At 33.6% G+C, this 26,027-nt stretch overlaps 1 protein-coding gene across 8 annotated transcripts in view; it reads left to right on the forward strand.

The window, feature by feature from the left end:
• LOC106125466 (CUGBP Elav-like family member 1) overlaps positions 1-26,027 on the forward strand; it is a 257,820-nt gene that overhangs the window by 148,319 nt on the left and 83,474 nt on the right. For 2 of the 8 annotated variants that reach the window (XM_013322692.1, XM_013322701.1), the window contains exons 1-4: positions 3,084-3,537; positions 8,910-9,009; positions 10,908-11,028; positions 13,297-13,379. In XM_013322692.1, coding sequence (XP_013178146.1) covers positions 3,386-3,537; positions 8,910-9,009; positions 10,908-11,028; positions 13,297-13,379 — 456 coding nt within the window. In that variant the 5' untranslated portion in view covers positions 3,084-3,385. Of the gene's footprint in view, positions 1-3,073; positions 3,538-7,897; positions 8,080-8,909; positions 9,010-10,907; positions 11,029-13,296; positions 13,380-26,027 lie in introns of those variants that run through there. The other 6 variants (XM_013322725.1, XM_013322741.1, XM_013322683.1 and 3 more) reach the window with 5 other exon arrangements.

A 26,027-nucleotide genomic window follows, 5' to 3' on the forward strand; every position in this document is an offset into this window, starting at 1 on the left:
GTAAATGTGCAAATTTCTTTACATTTTCCCATCGAGTAAAGGGACTTTGGTTGCGGAAATTCCCTGTGGCATAGATTTGTCGGCAAATGTGGGATTGGTTGTTTTAAATTTTGTGAATAATTGCGCGAAGTATATGTTGGTGACGACCGTAATGGTGGTGTGGCTACACCCTTATATCGTTACTAAGAAGTCGAAATCGTGTTTGAAGTACAACTTTCTTGTTTCGATTCTCGTGCCCTTCATGTTTTCCATTTCAAAGGTGTCTCGTACGCGTTGTTTCCTGTTTTATATTAATTATACGAGGTGCTAAAGAGGATCCAATTACTGATGGAGAGACTTTTCTTCATTGTTTACGTAAAGAGTAAATAAACGTGTATTTATAAAGCATTTAGTAGGTACATGAATGTTATGAGATGTGAGGAAAGGTAATTATAAACTTTCATTCAACAATTTAGGTGATTGTTTTTTATAATTAATATAAAGTTTGAAGTCGTATAATATAGTAAAAGTTTAGCTTTATTAATACCAACAATATCTAACCTGTACTATAAAATTTATTAGATTTAGTAATTTTGAACATCCTTTACTACTTTTTACATCTTTGTCATAATTGTATAATACATTTTTGGCTTGTCACTAAAATTTCTTATAATACATCATTATATTCGTAAATTTTAATCCATTCCCTCAGACCAATGTTACCATAATGTTGGCCAATTGTAAAAGTTTGTACAGCATTCAACCAACTGTTGATGACGTGACTGGCAATTTTTCGGAATGCGAAATTCGGTGAAACAAAATAGCTCATCAGGCGCTCCACAGCAAAAGTTAGCGAATGAAATTTAATGAAAGTCCTCGCGTCGCGATTTTCTCTCACAAAGCGAGTGTTCCCCAGCAATGGAGCATAGTTGCAGATAAAGTATAGTTATATCCAAACTTTATGTCAGTTTACAATTACACTGCGTACACACAATTTTTGGTATCAGTAAGACTTAAATGAATTTGGGAGTGGAAGGACCTATGCACGCGTTTCCCTTACCGCAGTGGGCGTACCTGTAAAAACAAACTACGAACTGTCATAAAATTTGAATCTTGTAATACTTATGTGGATGCGGCAGGACCCAGCCACGCTATCTGTGACTGTATCAAAAACTTTTGCCTTTTTTTTACAAAGCATCTTTGTCTTTGTTTTTCGTTTGCAAACAACGTTACCACGATGTGTCCTTATTTTGCTTTTACGCTCAGCTTAACGAAAACTTGTTTATTCATTTGTTTGTAGCTGAAATGGTGGAATACAATAACTAGTTACGCTAACTCTAAGTTTATTTACAAGTAAACTTAATAAGCATTTCGAGGTGTATGGTTCCCGTTTCTTATATTTAGTGTTATATTACTTACATAGTAACCTACTTGAAAATTTAATAAAAGACGGGATTATAATTTTGTAAAATTCCAATGAAAAATATGACAAACACATATTCATGAATAATTTTCCCCTCGGCCGTCCGCATGCCTCGAGCATCTAAAATGTTTCGTCGCTGAGGCTTGGGGGTGCGCGCCCTTTCCGTGACGTCGTCGATTTCGCGTGCTTTGTAAAAATCCCCTTAATTTATAGTAAATTTGGGACACCAACATTTTGTAAGGATAAATCCCAATTATACATTATTTATTTAAAATAATCTTTATACATCCCTTCTTGGGACAACAACTTACATCTGAACTGTCTCAGAAATAAGCTTGCCCCACATATTTTAGCAAATATAATATAATAGCAAATATTTAAACTATATTATTTATTGTTCATCTTTAACATCAACTATCATAATTTGAAATTAAATATCATAATCATAATTCAGTAATTAAACAAAATAAAATCCACCTCAACTTACTTGAGGGTTTACATCAACAACAGTCTTAAGATTTGAGTTTAAATTCGACGTAGGATTATTTCATATTTCGTACCGTTTAACTACAAACAATGGACAACCTACTAAAACTTTTATAAAAGGCAACGCGTGTAATTTGCGACGGTGGCGGTGGGTCCGGTCTGCGCTCTTTCATGCACAATGTGTCCGTGCCATTTCAAAATAAGAAGTTAATGAGTCCTTCACTTGATATTAAAGAAAATAATAAGTGCATAACTATGTAAATGGATATTTGATGCACGATATAACAAAATAGTTCATTAAATATTCATAATAACCTTGTTTTACACTTGGGAGCCGTGGGGGAAAATGCATTACAACTTAAGAAATAAAGTAACTAGATATTCATGTAAAAAGTATAATTTCATATTAAGTGGTTTGATAATGTGTTGCTTCGAAAATTAATCATCCCAAATGGGGCGCAATGACATTTATTATAATAACCTAATACAGTTAATTCAATGAACAGCTGCCAACGATTTATCAGTGCGCCTGCATTAAAATTATAATTAGGTGACAAACGTAACATCGTTGCTATACTTTTTGTTCAGGCGCTGACCTATTTGGCACATCGAAAGTCTTGTTGTGGAGTGAGTCATCTTCTAGATTGTCGTTCTCTGGAAATATATTTATTCATTTGTTTCAATTCTTGTTGCAGTGAAAACAATATTTTAAATACAAAGTTCTTATAACTGTTCTATAAACTCGTACATCTGTAGTCATGGTCTCATGTTGTGAGAACAGGTGAACAATAGGTCAGAAAATTTTGTGGCTTTAAGTTGTAAATTGATGTGCAAGTTTTCATTGAGATAGCTAACTTTAAAACACCCTCTGGTTTGATAGATTTATCTTTGAATAACTGAAAAAGCCACATATCCATTGGTCATCTCATCACAATTCACAAAATGATAACTAGTAGGTACGGCTTTTTCATTATTTTATCTTCTTAACTATCATATTTTATTCTATACTCCCGTTTACATTTGGACAGGTGAAGCAAACGAGCTATTCATATAGCCCAGGCGCTTCTGCCTCATGCTCTCTGCGAGCAGACCAGAACATCAATCACATTGTTGTCTGCGAAAGTTAATATTGCGATACACGTCTGACAGTGAAATATCGCAACGGCCATTTATATTTACTATTGTGAACAGGACTAAATACAGTGATCGAAACGATGAAAATAGACTAGAAGTGATAGCAAATAAAATATGGGAACATGTTCAAATCGGACAGGACGCTGACCCGAATCGAGACCTAGAGGAGCAAACATTGGTGAAAAAGTGACTGGTGTACGCGTGTTTGTAGGTGTGTTTGTATGTGTGCGGTGTACGGTGCGAGGTGGCGATGAGGCGCGGGGCGGGTGTGCCCCCGCGCCTCTTATCAGCAGATAAGGCATCGGCTGGGCGCGCGTCGGCACACGGGGCCGCGTCTCCACCGTGACCAGGACAGTTGGCCGTATGCGGCCGCCGCCCGCCATGCTGCACTCCCTGAACGCACTCGCCGGCAAGATATCGCCGGGCGGCGGCCTGGACTCGAACGCGAACAGACATTCGCTGCCCAACCGCAATCACAAGACATCCTCGCCCTCGTCGCCCTACTCCAAGCCCAAGTAAGTGACGTCACGTCCACACTATCATCTCTGCATGCGCGCTGTTTGTTTAGACTAGTTACGGTGAAGGTGATTTAATGCTTATGCAAGAAGAACTGTTTTGAATCATTGAACAAACTGAAGACTGAATAAATGAAATGTAGGTAGAATACTTCAGGCAAGATATTATAAATTTCATAGCTTCACTGTTACATGCGATATGAAAATTATGCATCCGTATCATGTAAGCTACTGTAATAAAGGTTGTTAAGCCTCCCTTGTTATACAGATATCAACTGAATATAATCTGTTGCATCAAACCTGTATCGTCCATGAGTTATTGTGTCAACTTTACCTTTGATTACAACCTTATCTTTGAAGGAACTTGCTATACAATAAACTCAATGTAGATTAAATATACAAACAATAAATTATTATAGTGGCTATATATAATTGACAGATTATCAAATTAAATGAAGTGTCCTAATATATTTTATCAAAAATATTTTATACATTTCTTTACTACTGTATTTTAATTTCTTATTAGACTTACCTTAATTTTGTTGCCGAATTAATCACATCTTACAACGTGTTCCAAAATTCAACGATAAGCTGCTACCGTTGTATAGCCAGGTCGCTAACAACGTGGGAAAAATATTAACAAAATGAATCTTTTTGTTTAAAAAGTTACATTAACTTTTTTAATTTCTCGTGTCACAATTTTAGTTGCCATACACCTCCGAAACCAGATTGACTGTTTTTTATGATATTTTATATGCATATTCAATAGGTCTGAGTAGGTTGGCTACTGCCTATTTCTTTAATTTTGAATAGATGTAGAACATAGTCTAGAAGAACAGATACGCTACTAATTAAGTTTTCGAAATCTTGCGCGAACGGAGTTGCAGGCAACAACTAGTACATCATTTTAATTATTGAGAAAAGTTAAATAATTTAATTTTGAAAACAAATGCATAACAGTTAAGATAATCGTAGTTATATGCAAAATGATTTCACGTTGATGACGTCATCGCCTTCTCCCTTAAGCGGACGCCGTTGCCCCGTCATGTTTACCGGCAACAAACAGACCTGCCCGAGGCGCCGTGTTTTGCGATGCAATGAACTTTAGTCTAGATGTTGACTAATCCATCTGCTATCATAGAATATTCTCGACATTCTATGTTAAAATAGAACATTATTAATCACCTTTGCATTTCCTAAATAGATAGCTTTCCAATGTTGCGTTAGAGTATACTGACAATTTCAATAAATTGACCATAGTTCTTTTGGTAATAAGGTAAAGGAAACGAACGTTGGCGAAAATTTGTATCGAAAAGTTGACTTTTTATATTCGTGAGTTTCCACTGTATTACTCGAGGGCTTAGCATGAATATTCGTGCGTAACATCATCACAGAATTAACATTTGTGCAGCGCCCCTACCAAGCGTATAACACAGACATATTATACAAATTTTGACATATTTTGTCGACGACGTTACTCTATAGAATATATTGCTATCCTTTTTTTCTCAACGAATGAAAGAGATGCCTTTACTTTGTACATACATATTTCGTAGTTAAAAGTAAATTTATGTAAGGAAGGTAATTCGCCTAATTTATTTCTTATTCGATTTGCTTAGCAGTATATAATGTATACTAGATCGAAGTAATGTTATCATGTGAAAAGACTAACACGTATTTGACATGAAAAAACTTAGGATGCAACGTTCATTTAGTTATTTCAAAAGGAAAAACAAGTTTGATTCATTCACGCTCGCCGACGTTTTGACAAGCTTTCGCGCCCGTTCGAGCTTTACGCTGGTTTCACACAAGGGCAGAGCAGTGAGATAGAGCAGTAGGACACTGTAGTACCGATAGTAGTCTGTCTCGACGTTGTCGTAGTCTTATACATATCTCCATCGAGGCTTATTCCCTACATATGTTCTTAGAAACACTGATCCAGCACGGATTAGTTGACTTGAAAATCTTCACAGATATGTGCAGGTTGCAACGCCATGTTTTCCAACCACAAGAACGTCGGATAAATGTACGTATGAAATTCTAAAACCTCATTGGTATATAGTGAAATAAAATCCGTGTTATATGCCCGGATTAAAGTCATAATGATAACAACTACACCACCGACTTTCCTGGACGTTGCGCGCACAGTAACGCACTGTATTACTGGACACAGTACAGGACAGAGTTTCACACAAGGGTAGACCCTAGTGTGAAACTAACTTTACATATTACGCTTCGTGATGTGAAACGCTGAAAGCTCAAATTGCTATTCCTACTAGATCGCTTTTAAATAACCAGAGCACTTCGCAAACGCAAACAAACCGAGCGATATGCTGCGCTCTTGTGAACTTTTAATTTGTTATACGTCGAATATTTTACATTTATTTTGATTTTAGTTAATTAAGTCGATTGATATTTTTATTAGTGATATCTACTCCAGAATTAACTTGAGCAACCATGCGTGACAAATTGCAGTTGTTTAATGATGTTATTGTTTTACTGGACTACTACAGTGTAGACGGGCAGTTATTCATATGCCCCTTTCAATACGGTTTAAGTAGATAAATTTATTAAAAAAAAATTTCAAACTTAACAGCGTTGGTAATAATGGAAAACATGTCAGGCTAACAATGACACTAAATATCTAACCAAAAAATATTGTCGACCAAAGTATTATGATACATTCCTATAATCTTACTTCTTACTTATATTAGTTGCGAAAGTTTAGATGGATGGATGAATAAATGGGTGGATAGATGGATGGGCGGATGGAGTCGCGGGCGAGAGCTAGTCAATAATATAAACGAAAGGAAATTAAAACAATTTCATAGCAATATTTGGCAGGGTCGAAATTACTATCACCCCATGGTATAGTAGAAAATTTTGATAACGTTATCACACTGCCTATCCTCTCTCGCGCTTCAATATGTCTAATCACACCCCCTTATCCCCCTATAAAAATGTTGGCCACATATCGATTTCTAGATGTAACATAGACCGTTTAGTTGCGGATAAGATGATTTAATGTTACTCATACATTTGTGATAATGATAATACGTTGAACGTTACCGTGGCTTCACACGCTTTTGTTTTTTTTTTTGTGGAAAATGTTTGTTGATTAACCCGCGTATAAAGATTTCGATGAAATGAGTCAAGGGTTTTTAACAAACATAATCTAATACCTATCTTAAAAGAAAAATCTATACTTTGTTACGTGAAAAAAAAATGACGTTTTTCTGACATCCTTAAAATGGTCGAGTTAATTAAATATAACGACTATTTATGTTGTATTTGTAAAAAAAATTTAAAAGTTCTTGATTTTTCTATTAGTAAACAGTAAGTTTTTAATGTACCTGGGATATATATAAAGAGACAAAGTTCTCAATCTATCGATAACATATGTAACGTGAGACGTAATAAAAAAATTTACATCTTTTAGAATATACGAAAAGGTTACAAAGTTCTAACTAGAATAATGTACTATTACACTAACTTGGAGTGTCGGTGGCTCAGGGGTTATTCATTTGACTTGTAATCTCCAGATCCTGGGTTCTAAACCTACCATGTACCAGTGTGTTTTTCGATTTATATATGTACATTAATCGAAAATTCTTATGGTGAAGGAAAACATCGTAATACAACCTGCGCATATGTGCGAAGAAATTCAAAAGATATGTGAGAAATCAACTTGCATTGGGCCAGCGTAGTTGACTATGGTTCAGACACCACTTACTTAGGGTATGCTCCAAGCCCTTCAGTTTGATGATGATGTCACTAACCTCGTCGCTCGCTGTAAGTCGTTAAACAGAAGGAAGGTTTAAACAGTTTGTAGTAAGAAATAGTTTTAACATTATTTGGCATACTTGTTCTTTTGCATAGAATATTCGATTATGCGCAATGTGCATAATCTTATCAATGATTTTACATTGATAAAAATTGTCAAGTCACTGTTTTTACCTGTGATTCATAAAATATAACAACACATAATTTTGTTGTAGAACAACAAAATGTGTCAATTTTTTGTTCTAATAACCATCAAGTTTAATGACAAAAGTACAATAAATATAATAATAAATTAAAAATTCTTTATTGGGCACAAAAAAAAACATTTTTTTACAAAATTTTGTGGGTTTTACGTAACTAGTTGAAACTGTGTTTCAGGGGACAGCGCCTTCTCTTATCTATTGCCGCGACCAAACAAAACAAAAAAAAACAGATATTAATAAATTATCATTTTCCAAATTTAAATTAATCCAGACATAACCGCGCGTGAACTTCATCGTAAATAATTCAGTTAATATTTTCCATACACCTATCAGTATTCATTATGAACTTTGAAATCGTAGGTAGGCAAGAAAAATAACAAAACAGAGTATAATATATAAGTAGTTGGTCGTCGCGCGGTATATGCGTTGATCGCGTTGATACGTGGCCTGATAAGGAGTGCCTTAATCGAGCGATGTATGCTCTTATCAGTGATAACGCGATGGCAAACAAGTGCGGCGTGTACGCAAACTGGAGAACAAAATACACTCGAATAAGGTACATAACCTAAAAATTTTATGCTTATTTTAGGTCAGGTGACTAAACTTATAACTTGTTATTAATACTATTATACTATTTTTTTATAAGCAATAAATATTAATAACAGATGCTTATTAATGACATATTCATAATTACAATCATATAGATATTGTAGTGATAAGAAATTATGAAAAGTCAAATAAGCAACTTAATAGAAAGAAGACGTTTGTTGATGAATCTTTTTGGTGTTGCCTTTTTATTTTGTTTATAATCTAAATATCAATTCTATAAAATGTAGTTGTTATAAGAGGTGGGTGTTTTGATCCAGTTGCCAATTATGGTAACTTTATCTTTTCATTACTGTATGAGAGCTGAAATTTTAATTTCTTTTTTATGGTGATAAAAAGGCTTTTCTTATATGACAGTAACTTTTCAACATCAAGTTACAATATCGGTATTTGGCGCGGTAAAACACTTTAAACAATAGACCCACATTCTTAGGTCTGTAGTTATCATATAAATCTGTAAAATAGAAGAAAATGTAAGGTTTCCTTTTGATGCATTAAAAAATGCTTGTAACCGATGTGTTTTTGTCTTTATTCAGAGTAGTAAACTTTATCCTACTAATATTATAAATGCAAAAGTTTAGATGGATGTATGTTTAAAGGTATCGCCAGAACGGCTGCATGGATATCTTTGAAATTTGACATAGATGTAGAAAATAGTATAGAAAAACACATAGGCTACTTATTAAGGTTTTTTTAACTGCGCGGACGTTGTGGTGGACGACAGTTTTCGTAAATATTGTCGCATTGTAAAGTGTCTAAAATGTTGTATGTTTGTTGCAGTGGGATTACAATGAACATTAGCAACAATAACAACAACACGAGTATAAACAACAACAACAATGACGAGAAGTCGGAAATGCCGGATCCTGATTACATTAAGGTAAGTAACTACTACATATTTAATATTAACTACTACCAAATGAAAACTTATGAATAAGTTATATTTCACTTAATTTATTTATGAATTCTCGAACGATTCTTTGGAATTTACCTTCATATTATTAAGGATAGAACTTTAACGTTGTTGTTGTTTAATTTGGAATAACTTTAGTTTTAAAAGTAATAAAAACTAAGGGTAAATAAATACAATTCTAGCTTTAATATTATTCTTTTAAAAAGCCTAACTATGGTGAATAATATGAATCTAAATGTATGTGACGAGACTCTGAAAGAGACTATTAATAATGAAAACAAAAAGGAAAATTGTATAAACTAGCTTGAAACTAAAACACTTTAGAGCTTTAAGGATTTATATATAGTAATCGTTATGTATATGAAGAGAAAACAAATTTCAATTCAATTAAAATTCGTATAAAAAGCACAGTAAGAAATAACTATTTAACAAGTACCAGGCCTCATGTGGCCTAGATTATAAAGGTGTTTCGAAGATAAGCCTATCTGTTATGGGAACGCGATTCTCGCATTAAGGTTGAATATATTCTGGCCGTCGGAGAATGAGCAACATTTATCATATATTATCAATGTTTCTCCGCTGACGTCAAACAAATTGCCCATACGTTTCAGGTCACTAACCGTGAAGGAAATATGTCAAAGTGTTTGTTTATGATACGTAATATATTGTGACTTATCATATGATTCACGTGATGTTATAGTTAGAGCCAAAGGTATAATTAATAAAAATAAATAAATCTATAGCTTTCACGGAGAAGCGACAGTCACTTGTTTATACGCCATTATTTATATTTGTACAGTCAGCTTCATATATAAGTATACGATTAAAAAATTTTAGAAACTTGTAAAAGCCGTCGATTTCAATAATACTTGGGCACGTATTCGTGAAGAAGATGTACTTATGGATGAAAGAATAAAGACCAATTCGTGCATACCTATTTTTAACACTAAAAGCGTATATATGTTTCTTAATCTTAGTAAATTTTTACATTTTATGTAGCTGACTGTACATGTCAAAAGCACCAAAGAATAAACATACCTAGTCAAATTATCCTCGTTTAAGTGAGATTTTCTTATAATTTATTCTAAACATAGGGACATGAAAATTAAAAGTTAATTATTATGCTACATTCAAGCCTCATTTCCCTACACTTAAGTTATGAAGTAAGATAATAATAAAATTTCCGCATCACTTATTCAAACCATCGCCCCGTGAAGCTAATTCGGTCGCTATTCAGTAGCGAAATCACCGCAAATGCGACTCCCTGAAACTTACCTGTGCAAGCTAAATGAGTGCGAACTTTGAAAATTCGCAAATGACGTGATATATTGGCGTAATTAAAAAGGTTCCAGGCGACCGCTCGCTGCTGCGCCGCCTCCTGCCGGCGCGCTGGTGTAACCGCTGATTGCTTTAACCCCTTTCCTGCCCCCCACCACATTTGCTGACGCTGGTTTATTATGAGACTAATGTAGTGAAAATTTGTTTCGTCGAGATTTTTTTTTCATCAAGTAAATAGATAAACAACATTTTCAAGTGTTAGTTATTTTAGCTGATTTTTTAACTTTACTTTCTAAAGTCAAGATATCAATAGTCCAAATGTTTAAAGGATTAACTACCGATCATGCGGTCACAAGTTCGAATTCCGTTATTTTTTATATTGAATAAACCAGTTCTTGATTACACCTGATGTTATTTAACTATTATCATGAACCATGACCTAGCACAAGCTGTGAGCTTTTTTGGAATAGTTAAGAGGAATGCCAGTAAATGACTTTCAATAATCTCCTAATAATTCGTTGAATATTCGGTTTTTACCTTTTTAAAATAAAGCAGTATATTTGACATAGTTATTGTATTAATTACAGATGTTCGTTGGGCAAGTGCCGCGGAGTATGGACGAGAACGACCTGCGGCAAATGTTCGAGGAGTTTGGCCGAGTGCATCAGATCAACGTGCTACGGGATAAGATGACGGGTGCGAGTAAAGGTACGTAATTAATATATGACACTTTATAAACCTAATGAGGAAAAGTTTAGGTAAATAATCTTAAATGTCATCTTCAGCATACTTGATGTGAAAGATTGAAATAAAAATAAAAATAAATATGCAGATGAATTTATAATGTCCTCTTAAGTTTAATTTTGTGAACCAAAAAACTTCATAACAATTTGCAATTATGGTTTTCGTTTAGTTTAATAAGGGGCCTTTACACACACGTCGGCCGTCGCATCATTGTTTTGCATTCCAACAAAGAGGCGAGGGTACATGTTGCCATTTTTTGTATGCTTTGTTACGCGTCTTTTGTTTGAGAAAGCTCCTTTAGTACGCTGCCATGCGAAAACCTATCTTATTGTCAGTACCATGGGCGATGCCAGTTGCCCCAAGCGTGGTTCATTCAGCAATGGACCATTGTCTCGTCCACATTATTATGTTTTATTTTGTTGTCGTCACCGAGTTATTTAATTGTTGTCTTATCTTGTTTTGATTACGCTAACATCTTCACTTTATGCTTTATTTTGTTGGACAAGTATAAGACAACTCATATTAAATTCTGCGTTATGACAATTTTTTCTTTTTTTTCAAATACGTCATCGTTTTAGATTAAAAACTTTTTATTTTCCTGCCAGTTATAATCTTGATACGTATGGTAAAAGGATAATACTTGTACATTAGGGACTTCTTACAAGACCAACTTATAGTGAATATGACAATGTACATAGATTATCATTTCTAAAAATTTCTGCGATCAAAATCATCTATCAAATTCGACGTAAAATAATTTTTAAGTCAATGTTCACATTGTCGCTGTTCGTTTTATTCCCGCCATTCGTCTCCTGTTCTCGGTCCTGAATTAAATTAACGGAACTCCCCCTATAATAGATCGCTTCGCAATTGGTCGCCCGGGACTTTCAGTTGCTTTAGTGTTTTGTTAGGTCACGATAAATTGTCTCGAGCGAATATTATACCGCTTTTCAGTATTATTGATCTTCAGTATGCGGCTCTTATATATAAAATTCTCGTGTCACAATGTTAGTTACCATACTCCTCCGAAACTGCTTGACCGATTTCTATGTAATTTTATATGAATATTCAGTTGGTCTGAGAGTCGGCTATTATCTATTTTATAATCCCGCGCGAACGAACTCGCGGACGACAGCTAGTAATTTAAAAAAGATATGGCTCTTATGACATTATTACTAATATGAAAGATTTATAAGTTTTAAAGTACTGAATATTGTGTCTATCAGTGTTTTTTTTTTAAAAAAAAAAAGAATGAATTTAAAATTGAAATATCAAAATTTATAAAGTAGGTTTGCATCCCCGTGAAATAATAACGAGAAGGTAACGTATCTGATATTCAAAATTAAACAATGATGGTTTAATACTATATTAGACGGTATGATTCAAAAAGTACGATTCTCATCGACCGTGATCAAAGCAATAATCAAAATTATTGGCATATTTTGATTATAATATTTGTTCTTTGTTTTTTTATTTAATTTTATTCTTTAATATCAACATGCAATTCAACGCTTTATTTTTAAACTTAAAAATTTCACGCACGGTCAAAATTACAACGAATTTGTTATGTGCGTTTTAATCAGAAACAAAATATCATTAAATATAATTACGTTAATTACATTTTAAAATATCAGTTTCGATCGAAGATTCTGATTAAATCCGTGATTTTTCTTAGAGTGAAATCTTGGTTTAAAACTATTTCGGTTTTGTCAAAGATATGTTTTATGCAAGGATTTTGGTATCAGAAACTCACGGTTAGTAAGCTAGTGAATTTTATAAAAGACAAAGGTAAAGTCTAAGTTCAACCAGTTTGCCAGAGTGACGGTGGCGTGCAAACTGATTAGTTCAAACATGCTATTTACCCGTCGAACACGCACGCATTGAGGTTCGCGTGACGAATACTTTGGCTGACTTTTTACGAAATGGCTACAGCGAAGATTAAACCTCTAATAATCCAACTATAGGTTAAGTTATTGAAATTGTAACGAACTTTGGCTTAACAAAATACCAACATAAAAAAGACAAGACACTGAACGCGTCAAAAAAAATTGTACTGATTTTTTAACAACCAAACTTTTTTCTTTTCCTCTAAGCTATTTGCTAAGTTAACATTATGTTTTTTCTGTACTATAGCTATGTTAATATGTGGCGAATTGTGATTTATGTATGTAGATATAGTTTAGTGATTGTCTGTGTGTGTACATGTTACGTAAGTGTGCGCTTCTGTTACAGGGTGCTGTTTTGTGACGTTTTTCACGCGGAAAGCGGCATTGAAAGCCCAGGATGCTTTGCACAATATCAAAACTCTAAGCGGGGTACGTATACATAGTAATGTTTTATGTGATGGGTAAATAATTTCATATTAACTTATAGATATTTATTGGATGTGTAAAATTTGTTGTAAAACTCTGTAATTCCAGGAAGGTGTATTGAAATTTGTTCTTAAAATTCTCAAAGGACTTAAATTTTATGTTTTTTAATGTAAAAATATAAAAATAAGGAGATTCAACGTACTTCGATTAACTGAATTTCTTACGTGTCAAATATTGTCAAATCGTATTCAAATTGCCTCAAATTACTTCGCTTCAAAAGTTTCCTAATTCTCGATTCGGAATTGTTTGGAATCGAAGTTAAATTAAGTTACAATTTTATTCAATTCTTGGGGTTTTTACGCAATCCGAACTCGTCTGCGCAGACAATGTAATTAGTTATTAATTTCATTGTTGGAAACCTTTCTACGAATTTGTTTTGTTTGATTTATTAAACGAGAAACGATTTTAATTAACTTTTGTATTTCGATGTTACTAAACTTCGCTTTATGTTTTATACAACTTTACATTAGGAAAATATTTGAAATATTATACATAGTAATTTTATATTATCTACTTCTATTTTAACTTCAAAGTAGTCAGTTATCACAGGCCTGAGGCTTTGGTTGTTTAATCTACTTACGTCCTAGTTACGCTAATAGTAATATTATTTAAAATTAGCAATATTATGGAAAGTTCTAGCAGACGTTTCGTAACATATCAGACGAAATAGTAATTCGTAGCCTCTGATCTATGTTACAGGCGCGATAGATAGAATACTTCTGTATTTTATTTATCAAATAAACATAGATTTAAATTCCAATGATTGCTTTCCTTATTCAGTAAACATCATTGTAAGTCGTAACGATAAATGATTCAAATCGTTTCAAATTGATTTCCATTCCATTCTTTGTGCAGATGCGCATCGAAACGATGTAACATAACCGTCAATGTAACGATGGACCTGTTGCATTGTCGATTTCTATAACAATTTTCGTTTATTACGTTAGCGGGTCTCGCGAACAAACATCCCATTCGATATAGCATCGATTGTTAGCGAATACAATCGAATTACTGATTCTTTCATTCGACGGCGCACGTCTTATTTTCCCCTCACGTTCTAGGGTTGTTACTGTCTAGATACTTTATAAAATGTACTTTATAATCCTCTTAGACAAATAAATATTTTCCTACAACAAAAGATAATAAATTTATGTTAGCAGACCTCAATTTCACTATTTTTGACATAAAGTCATCTTCTATATTTTCCTTAAGCAATTTTTTTCTATACACAGTCATTCATTTCTAAAAACTAGCTTTGTTGATAATCAACAATGTTATATTATTGTAGCACCCAAAGTATATATTTTTATATTTGAGAAGGGAAAAGTCAATGTAGACAGCCCTAGTGTTCTTCAACTTCATCTCTGGTGATAATTCAATTCCTATTATATTATACGGGGTTTTCTCTCCCAATTGATTTCGGCCTCACCCAGGAGAGGGGCAAAGAAGGAGCAAGCGAGCGGTGGAACGTCCGATGTTCCTCCCAATTGGAAGAAAATATTTGTCTGTTGTTTGCATTGTTTTCTAATTCCTTTATCTAAACTGAAAGTATGATCTTTAATAGGTATTTCTATTTAGTCCCAATAGCTAAAACTTTTATTGTAATGAAACACGCATTTCCTTACGAGTACTTTTTGGTTTCAAAGAACTATTACGGGTGGGCTTCACAAGGTTAAATCCGTAGCCTGAAATCCATTCAGTAATAATAAAAATATAACTCATCATCATCATCATCAGCTCACTATACGTCCCCACCGAGGGGCTCGGAGCCTACCCTAAGTTAAGGGTTAAGTTAAAATATAACTAATACAATAAAACTTGTAGATAACTTTGTGGGAATTATTTTTCTTAAACTATTGTAATGCAACCTCTTTAGTACTTTTTGCAACGTATAAAAAAACAAAGAGCTGTCATGTACGTCACTAGTACGTCAAATTTTGCCGCCATTTAATTGCCGCTCGCAGTTAAACGGAGCGCCGCAGCAAATCGGAAGCGTCCAATTATCATGACGCGGGAACGAGCGCGCGGCGTGTCTCCGCCATTTCGAGTCGATTAAACTTTTCCGACCTAAATTAGTGAACACTGGCTGGTAGTGACCCATTTTGTCGACTTTGAATCGACTTTTTCTTTCTTTTTGTATAATTTAAAGACTTATCGAATAACGATTAACGTGAATCGGGTCTTTTTCTTGATTAGTCAAATTTGGATTCCCCTTGAAAAGTTTTAACTGGAACTTGGGATTAACTTTGGGTCACAAATTATTGAGTTTATATACAAAAATAAGAACTCTTCCTTCATTCTGACAATGCACTTTTGATGGAACAAGAAAATCTTTCTAGTTATTTAATATACTAAATGCTGTCATTAAAAACCCTACCTCTTAAAAAGCTTCTAAATCCTCTGTTATAAAATAAATTTTATTTTTATATTTTAAAATATATTTCGTAATAATACAAATAAAGTTGTTTACAAGTAAAAGCTTTATGAAGACTAAGACAGTGTTCCAAAGTTGAATAGTTACGACATACTTTTTGGGTTAGTCTTTAAATTCCAGACGCTTGAGAAGTGGATCTCCGAAGTTTATCGGGACAATGTTTCAGTTGAGATTTTCTGCATAGTTTCGAAACCCGAACCCTCGTGACCTTATCCTAATTGTGGCGAAGGTCCTTTAATAATTCAGTTCGTAAAAGGCAAAAATGTCCGTTATAAAATTTGCAGATTCATCCATAATTAAAATCGCTTCGGCGGCATTTTACAACATCTCTTCCAACATTTTATTGTCAAAAATTAAACTTTTCCAAGTTTTAATTAAAATCATTTTGTGACGATCTTAATAATCTTGTCGCCCCTTTTTATCTCATTTCTTTCTCTTAAGGAAAGGCCAACGCTGAATATTTTTTCATAAATTATAGCACGAGCTGTGTTACTCTCTGCTTAATTTATAAGTATAACCTTTCATGAACTTTTCCTTTTTCACAATTGAATCATAACTTGTATTTTTTTTTCTTCGAGACTAACAAATAACACTCATAGTTAGTCTTTTGATATCAACTCTGCCATATCAATGTCAGCTTTCCTAACAAATTTGTCTTAATTTTCCGATCGTTTAACTTTGACGTTTATATCACTCTCCACGTCAACTTGTGAATATTTTTGGTAGGAGTTTTGCTTTCGTGAAAAAACTAATCGTTCGTAAGCAAGTTTATAGTCGGATAATAAATCAATCCGGTGCCGGTCCACTGCAGCTCACAAAATAGAAAAGCTATATTTCATCCGGGTGTTGTGTGGCCGCCCGGTGACCGGGCAAGCTTTGATCGATAGTCCGGATTTATGATCGAGTCTACCCGGGTCTTAAGTAATTGACCGGCTCCATTAGGGAAGGAAACGCTATCGGGGTACCGTACGTGTAGGACTTTGTTTGCAGTTTGATCGTGTATTTTAGACTTTTATGCTTGCCTTTATTGATTAATTCTGTAATAGTTCTTTGCTTTAGAATAATTCCTGTTATATATATGACTACTTATTATTATTATTCATTTTAACAGAAGTATTTTAACAGTACTGGCCGGTGAGATGATAAAATTTACTTTAAATTAAAAAGAAGTCAAAGAATAAACACGGAACCCTTTAGCAAAGCGGATAACTATAAGTTTTATTCTGGAAATTTGTTTAGTAATTCAATATGCGGTCAATTAATTTGACGGCTAACATGATAAAAATGTAACTTGATATCTTCATAGATTCAGATTTATTGCGTATCATATTTCATTGATAATTTATTATACATCACGAAGTCTTCCATCATTTCTTCATCATAGTATTTGTTGTTACGTATGGGTGCGTAAGACTAATGATACGTCGCATTATATTAAAAATATATGTTCCTTTTCCTTCTTATGACTTTTGATATTCTTTTATTTATTTGTTTATTAATAAATGAAAACATTGGTGACTCATTAAATGAGCATTGTTTTTGTAATAATGTTACAGACAAAGTTACTCTAAATGTAACATTAACAATCATTAATTTTCTCTAAATGTAACATTATCGATCATCATTTGTTAAAGCCATACGAACTTTTCAACCGTGTTCTAAATTGGTCAATATTAAACAAATAATATTCAACATATTCAGTTCAATTCAATTTGTTTAAATTGTTAGCAATTTGTCTAATAGACGCGGTTGTAGCCGCTAGTAGCACTCTGCAGCCGCATCGCGATGCCTCATTTGCGAAAATAGTGGTCTCATTTACCCGACCGCATATACAAACGGACGCGAGATACAAATTGAGTGCTTATCACTGGAAAATACACTATCGCGTGCTTTGTTTCGATTGAAGTGTTCAGAAATAATGTTTATCACTCATCTAAAAACGATATTTATTTTAAACGACTAAATCCGCGCATTATTAAAAAATACTACTGATCGCAGCGTAATGTTATGTAGCCTAAAGTCTTCCCCTATAAATGGACTATCCAACAAAAAAATAATTTTTCAAATCGGACCAGTAGTTCCTGAGATTAGCGTGTTTAAACAAACTCTTCCGCTTTATAAGGTGTTTTTATTCAGACTAACTTAATTAAAAAGACCCTATTTTATCTTCCTGCACTTTTCCGTACAGAGCGTCGTGACAATGTGTAAGTACGTACTACTCTTCCATATATCTTACCAGTACATATAGAAAAGTACACCCTATATGTTTTACTTATTTGCCTTAATATTCTTAGCACCTGTAGTGGGGAATAATAGATGTAACACCCTGTATAGTGATATAAAAGCATTGTGTATAGATAGAACATATCAAAATTATAACAAATAACACAGAGCAGCGTAAATATATGTAAATAGAAGAGAGTTACAAAAATATTCTTCAGTCGATTCAGCCATGTACGTACAAAGTGTGTGCCCTTTTTGCTGGCATTTAGGCGTACACTATAATTTAAAGGGTAAACTGTAGCATAATGTGTGAACATACATTCTTCTCGCCCTCTCATGGGGCGTTTTCGACCGCTTATAGTGCCTTGTAATTATACGATTAATTATACGCGTCGGGATATAACACAATTAGTATGTTATTAGTCTTCTCACGTGAGCAACGGTTGGCCAGTTGACTGACCTCGACCATTGTCAACCTTATATAGACTGACATAGATATGAATGCTACACTGCATACCTCTTTTGTTTATGAAACCTTATATTTATAGTTCCGTTTAAATACTAGCTGTCGCCTGCGATTTCGTCTGCGCGGAATTAAAAAAACTATACATATTGATAGCCTATGTCTTCACGATTCTGTTCAGGCATTCTGGAGATACCTTCAAACAAACATCCATCCATCCATCCATCTGAACATACGCGTTTACAATATTAGTAAAAACTAAGATATTAGTAAGATTTGTAGCGTTTTATCCTAAGCAAACAAAGTAATTTCGTTCGTCAAAATTTGGTTACTGTAAAAATAAATTCTTCGAGAAATACTACAGTACATGCTAAGTCGATGTTGGTATTTATTTATTAAATTTTTGGTACCGTGATTCACTAAAAATAAAATAAAAATTACAAATCTTTACGAGAACAACGTCAGTCTATAATTCCACTCCATCAAATACCCACATAATACTTATTTAGGTAAACTCTGTTTCTGTTGTTGCAATTTAACACTTACTTCTTATGTAATAAGGACGTATTTGTGAAGAGGGAAAGTAACATTATTAGAGGCAAGGTTGCTTCAAAGAATTTGAATTATGTCGAAGGGAGGTTCGTCGATCGGCCGTCATTATTATTTGCTCGGGGATTCCTGCGATTTAGTAAACCTTTGCAGACGTTTCAATACCGCGCCAAGAGCGCTACGTTTTCTTTTGATTCCACCCTCGCTGAGAGGTCGGGATGAGCAATTCTTCGGTGAGATGTTTGTTGGTAATCTTTTACAAATCAATGTATTTCGAAATGTCTAATATTTTTTTAAGACTTGTGACCCTTTGAATGAATTTATATGGATTTTAAATTAAAGACACACAATTAAATGTCGACATTGCTTGTTAAAAAATTAAACACAGGCGTTTTGGGGTAAATGATCATATAAACCTTTAAATTGACAATTGTGTCGACAAAAACATTTTTAATATTACCCTGGTAGAAGCTAAAGAGCAGTTAAAAACAAAAATCTAACCTCTTGTAAATGAACCGTTTGATTAATCTTGATACTTGGTTGACAAACGTAACATAGGCAGAGGGTCAGATGGCCACGCACTAACGATCCGGTACAGTTCAAACTTGTTGACAGCCGAATGTTTGACTGGCAGGTGATATGCTCTGCTTAAATCGATTCCCTACCGATATCTGAACATCCATCTTCATTTAGTAGGTGATAGTTACGTTTAGATGTGACTAATTAATAGAAAAATTTTATGTACCGTAGTAGTAAGAGGAGAGCTTATTTAGCAATAGTTTTTTTTTCGTTTACTCAGTTCAACTAGTGATGATATAAAATCAATTATATGACCTGGCCAGAAATATAAGAACCCTCGCTTTATTGCGGAAAAATATGAAACTAATTTCTTTACATGCAACAAAGTGATGTAATAAAGAAATCGATTGAAGCGCCCCCAAGCCAGATTTTTTGTTCTTAGTTAGGCTATGAAAGGCAAAAAGCTAGACAAGGCAGAAAGTTAGACAAAGTGATTTCATAACGAATTTCAAATTGTATGGAACTGACGCGCGATAATCATGTGGCTTTTAGAAACTTATTGTCAGTTTTGTACATTTTTAGCGAATGCACTTTGTTTTGTTTGCTGACTATTTAATGTTCTATTATACAACGACACATTTTTTTTACTGACAAAACTTTACTTCTGTACGTGGTTTTATCAGTGTGATATTCGAACGAGCATTTTTACTTAATCTCACTTCACACATGATTGCATTTCTTTTTCAAACTCAATACGTTTGTATTTTTACTGGATTTCTGAGCAAAAAAAAATGTTTAATAGTGAAAACGTGACTACGTATCAAAGTTTTGTAATTTGGCAACAGGTGTAGAATTTGTAACGTTATTGTAAGGGAATGTGCAATTTGAACTCAGTCTGGGGATTAACGCAAGGCCCCTTAATCCTCGTACCAACTACCCAGGGACCTCGTCTGAGACAGCTTTATATTTCATAATTCGCCTCCAGTTGGCTTTTATAGTCCGTTTTCACTTACCGGCTCATTTCATTTCTCTCGTGTTCATTTAATCGATTATCGATTTTGAACATAAACACTGTGTAGGTCGCAATAATATTTTCCATTTTTGACATTTTGTGTTTGGGTATTTGTTGGTGCAAAATTTTATTTTTATTTATGTTTGTTAAAAGATCAACTAAATCCAGATACAACATTCTTCTTTTATTTGCTTAAGGAAAATAAAAATTGTCAACACAGTTTTGAATGCTATGTAAAAATATAACTTATATGACAAAAAGCCCGATCAAAATTTAGATAAAAAACTTTAACAAGCCTATAACTTTAATCCTCGAGTAAGTTACTTATTACTTCGGGTTAGTTACAATCTCGTCGTTATCTGCATGATTTAACCAAAGGTTCTGATAAGCCATTATCTTGTAATGAAGCGAGTATAAAGTAATATTTGCTCTATGTTAACAATCCCTAAAATCTTGCAGACAGACCCACGAGGCTCTCCGAAGCCTTGATGTGTTTATTGAGGACCGGTTTGATTACCATTATTAAGACAGTTTCTAAGTTCATATTGACCCACAAATCTTAGCAGGGTCTATGAAATAAGATTTACTTTATGATGAGCATAACTCGAAAAGGATAGTTTTGAATTTTAATTACAACCATTCAGTCCAAAACTATGTTAATTTCAATTTATTTACAAATGTATTCACGTAAGCAAAATACCGATTTTAATTAAAAACAAATCTGAAATCCTTATGAAGTACTATTAGCGTCAGTTTCCACTATCTTAACCCTAAATTCGATGGTGTCCAGTGTGACGAACAACTAATTAAAAAAAATCTACTAAACTAGTTTAGTGAAAATTACGTAAGTATGACTACTAAAAAAAACAGTTTTATTTAGTACAAAAAATTTCGTCGAATTAAGGGTTAATCAGCTTGTTAAGTTTATAGTACTGCTGTCTAATCGATATTATAATTGTTATGTAAAGTTTATGCAAAACAACATTAAAAAAATAAAAAAAGTAAATAAACTCTTTGAAATATTTTTTTGCTATTTAAAAAGTCAGCGCTTAACCATAATCCCACATGATGTTTAGAGGTCATGTAACCAAGAAATGGTACGCGTTAGCTTAGTACATGCTAAATCAAATATTAAGAAAATATTTAGGTCGATGGAATATTAAAATAATACTACAGTTTTATTTCAACTCTATTCAAATACTAGTAGACTGATACTAAGTAAATTTGCACTATCAAAGCAATGATAATACCTCTTCAAGTAACATTCTCGTCTCTGTGTATTTTTCAAATATGCCCCGTTCGGACGTCTTTGATCTCAGTAGTAGTGTTCAAACATTTAACCGGATATATAAACTGTAATCCGAGTTATCCGATTAAGCGCATAAATCATATTTAGTGCGGAGTCTGAACTGCTAAAAGCCAAGAGACCCTTTCGCGTATTCGAATCGTAAATTGTGACCATGATCCTAATTGGGTATGGGATAAGGAGATCTTTATTGTTGTTTGCTCCTATCGAAATGTTTTGTTAACACGAGCTTGTTTAGTTAATTGTTATGTTTAAATTGTTCTAGAATATTTCTAATATATTTGCAAATACTGTTTTTACGACTGGCTTGAATTTAGTATTTAGTATTCACTATAAAAAGTAAAAAAAAAATGCCCTGTACACAGTCTTCGTGGATACTGCTGACGCAAATATTTTATATTAAATTTATCTTTTTATATCATTTTAACAGTATAAATAAAATTTTAATATAATTAAATAAAATGGTGAATTTTGATATTACTATTCGGGTCGACCTTTTTGCCATTTACTTAATGTACAGGGGGCGCCTAAATCACCTTAAATATGTAGATTCGATTCTACTACAAGGAATAAATCTCTCGACCTAGCGACCCCAAACGGTCGATTTATTAAAACAATCCCAAAAGAGCCGGGTGTAAATCGCGTTATCGTTCCCCGATCGGAGCGTGGCCGCGGGCGGACATGACGTATGCCCGGAAACCCGGATGCCCAGTCGAGACAACGTAAAGGAAAGGTGCATACCCGGGCGGGGCCGCGCGACCTTTCAATTTCCTTGATTGCCCGGGTCGGAATCGATATTCCCCGTCTTTATTTCTTCCTCTATTACAAGGATGATTTTTATGGGAAAGTGTCGTGGGTACCGCAGATACGACGCTATTCAATCCGACCCAAATTACAAGTGACATTTCTTTCTTTTTTACTTGTTGCTAAATTTGATTTTGTAATATTAACAGAATTATTTATTAAGTAAAATTCCTAATTGTCTTACTTACTAATAAAAATCTTATCTTACTAATATTTTAAATGTGAATGTCTAAATGGAAGGTATCGCCAAAACGGCTTAGTGGATCTCGATGAAATTTTACATGCATATAGAACATAGACTGGAAGAACACATAGGCTGCTAATTATGTTTTTTTTTATTCCGAGCGGACGGAATCGCAGGCGACAGCTACTTTATTATAAAGGTACATTTCCACCACTCATTAATATCTAATGAAGTCATCTCAATTAATCGAAGTACGCGTTCTCTGTCCATCCTTTATAAATTAGAATATCTTGAAGTTTTATATAACGTAGCAATTTTTTAAATATAATATAATAATATTTGTTCCACCTCGTTTGAGCAGAAAGTAACTTTATATTCTTTTATATTTCACCATTGATGGCCATAAAATAACACAAACAAAACAAACCCTTATCACTCAAGTTGGTGTTTTGTAGCAAGTATTTTCTGTCGAGATCATTGTATTATCTCGAAACACTGAAAAGGGCGAGACAAATAAAAAAATCGATTTAAATAATAAAATTTATTTGAAAAAATTAGAAAGTTTTAGTTAAACTTTTTTCAATAGCGTACTCAAAAACTTTAGACTTTATTGGAAAACTGAAACTCGCAATTGCTTCTGGTCTTAGCCTGTCTTTTGTGTGGTCATGGTATTTCGGCAATTGAGCAAGCCCATTTGTGCATCCAACATATATTGTTGTTGTGGGCTTCACCACTATTGATATCTGCTTACCTCTTCGAATTAAGAACGTAAACTCGTCTCTAGGGAATTTGGATTTCCATAGAAATTTGAAGAGAATCTGACACAGAATCACTGCAAAGTAACTAGTCGTTACATAAGCAATTTTCATCTCCAGCATTTCCGTAGAAAGCTTTTGACACTGCAAAGAGCTCAAGTTAGCCAGGTTTCTAACAGAATAGTTTTCTTCAGTGTTTCATTATACCGGATATTAAGATATTGGAATAATTTACTCTGCAATCTAACTTCAATTTTTATTATAACTATTTTAAAAGAAAAATGCATCTAACCAGTATTTTTCTGTCATAGTTTATGGATTATGATAATATTGAACTTAAGTATCGGTCTTGAATTTGTTATTTTTTATTTTATTTTAAGGTGGCAAACGAGAAAGTGACCACTAGAATTCGTAGAAATAACGAGGCATATGTTGCCCATAGATATTTGCAATTGCAGTAGGCAGCCTACCTTTTATCAACAAATAAGAAGACCATCCTATTCCTAAAAGGGAAAGAGGACTCAAAGTACACCTCTTATATATAGTTATTAACATTAAATTATTATCTTATTGCTAAAATAAAATCGATACCAAACTTTTTCTTTCGCGAAAGAACAACAAAATCGTTGTGGTGACAATCTGTTAAAATTGTCTTATTATTATTCTACGAAGAAACTTATTGAATAATAAGTTTAAGATTAAGTTAGAATTAACTTGTTAATATATTTTGAACAAATGTTACAAAACTCACCAAATGAAAACTTTATAAAAGACCTTAATAAATTTTTCAGTAAATTTTATTACACAGTTGTAAAAATAATATTCGCAGTATTGCGAATATTTTTAAATATTAGCGGTTTCAATATTATCAAAGTAAATATTTTATCTGACGGTATACATTTTACAAAGTTACTCTCTGATGGGTTTTATATTTTTGACTGAAATTCGGAAATGCCGACGGGTTGGAGAGGAAGACACAAAATTTTAGTAGATTTTTCCTCAATTTACTAAGAAGATTTTTACTATTATATAACATATTATTGTATACTTAACTCGTTGAAAGTTTATGGAAATATTTTTACTTTTAACATCCAATAACTAGTTGTCGCCCGCGACTCTGTCCGCTCGAAATGAAAAATAAAACTTAATTGTGTGCTTATGTGGTCTTCCAGACTATGTTTTATATGTATGCCAAATTTCATAGAAATCCGTTCAGTTGTTCTTGAGAAACCTTCTAACAAACATCCATCCAACCATCTAAACAGTCGCATTTATAATATTATAATAGTAAGAGTAAGATTATAACCTCTAAAAACTTAAGATTATATTATGTCACCCTCACCGCGGAGACTCATAGCCCGATATTAAAAGTGTCTAGAACACTCTGCAAGTTCACTATCATTGCCATTATTCGTTTAGTGCCAGTTTCGGGGTATAGAGGGCGTTGGCGATGCGTGTATCAGTTCCTGTCGGTCGTTTCTTCCGGTGTATTGTCTAGCAGGGAGCTACGACCGCCATCTATCATACTATTGCAGTAGACCGTTCGATATCATGGGTAATTTTCACGTTGTGTAAAATTTGAATTTAGAAGCCTACTCTATGGACCTGGAGTTAGTTATGTTGGCATTTGTCAAAATTTAAAAATGGAATGCTCTTTTTATTTTTTTTCTGACCAGTATCATCTTAATATAAACTTTAATTTTATACTTTAATTTTAAATTCTTAAATCCAAGAAAAATGCATGATTATTCTTTGTTTTTAAAGGTTTTTTGTGTCTGTCCAATTCATGTGGTTTTAACTTTAACCAATAAAGGAAAATAGATTCACGACCGTTGAGTACCAGAACATTGCCTTGGGAAATCACTCGCAACAATGTTTGACGTGTGTTATAAAGGATTTAGGTCGTAGGTAAAAGTTATTATAAAAAAAAATACTATGGCATTTTAAGCATACATTTTCGATACGTATAAATTAAAGTACAGCGTCACCTTATTTCACGACATTTATAAAATTGCTTTACTTCTAATAAAAGCGATCTATAATTCCATTATACCTATTCGTAACTGCCCAACCTTTGTGATAGAACAAAAGATTTCTCCCCTGTCACTCCGACCGAGTAATACGTTTGAAACCTTTTTTATACTGGTCGTCTAAATGTACGCTCCTTCATTCACCTTTGATGGGACTTAATGCCAAATCGATGCGTCCACTCTGACCGCTCCGCCGCAACGAAATTACACTTGATTTCCTTCAGTCATTTTGTGTGTGTTTTTTTATCGACTTAGACTCCTTTTTCCGGGACAGCTTTGCGCTGAAATAATGGCCTCTTACTTATTTTCCGG

Source organism: Papilio xuthus, unplaced genomic scaffold (assembly GCF_000836235.2).
Source record: "Papilio xuthus unplaced genomic scaffold, Pxut_1.1 DF828952.1, whole genome shotgun sequence".
Lineage (NCBI taxonomy): Eukaryota > Metazoa > Arthropoda > Insecta > Lepidoptera > Papilionidae > Papilio > Papilio xuthus.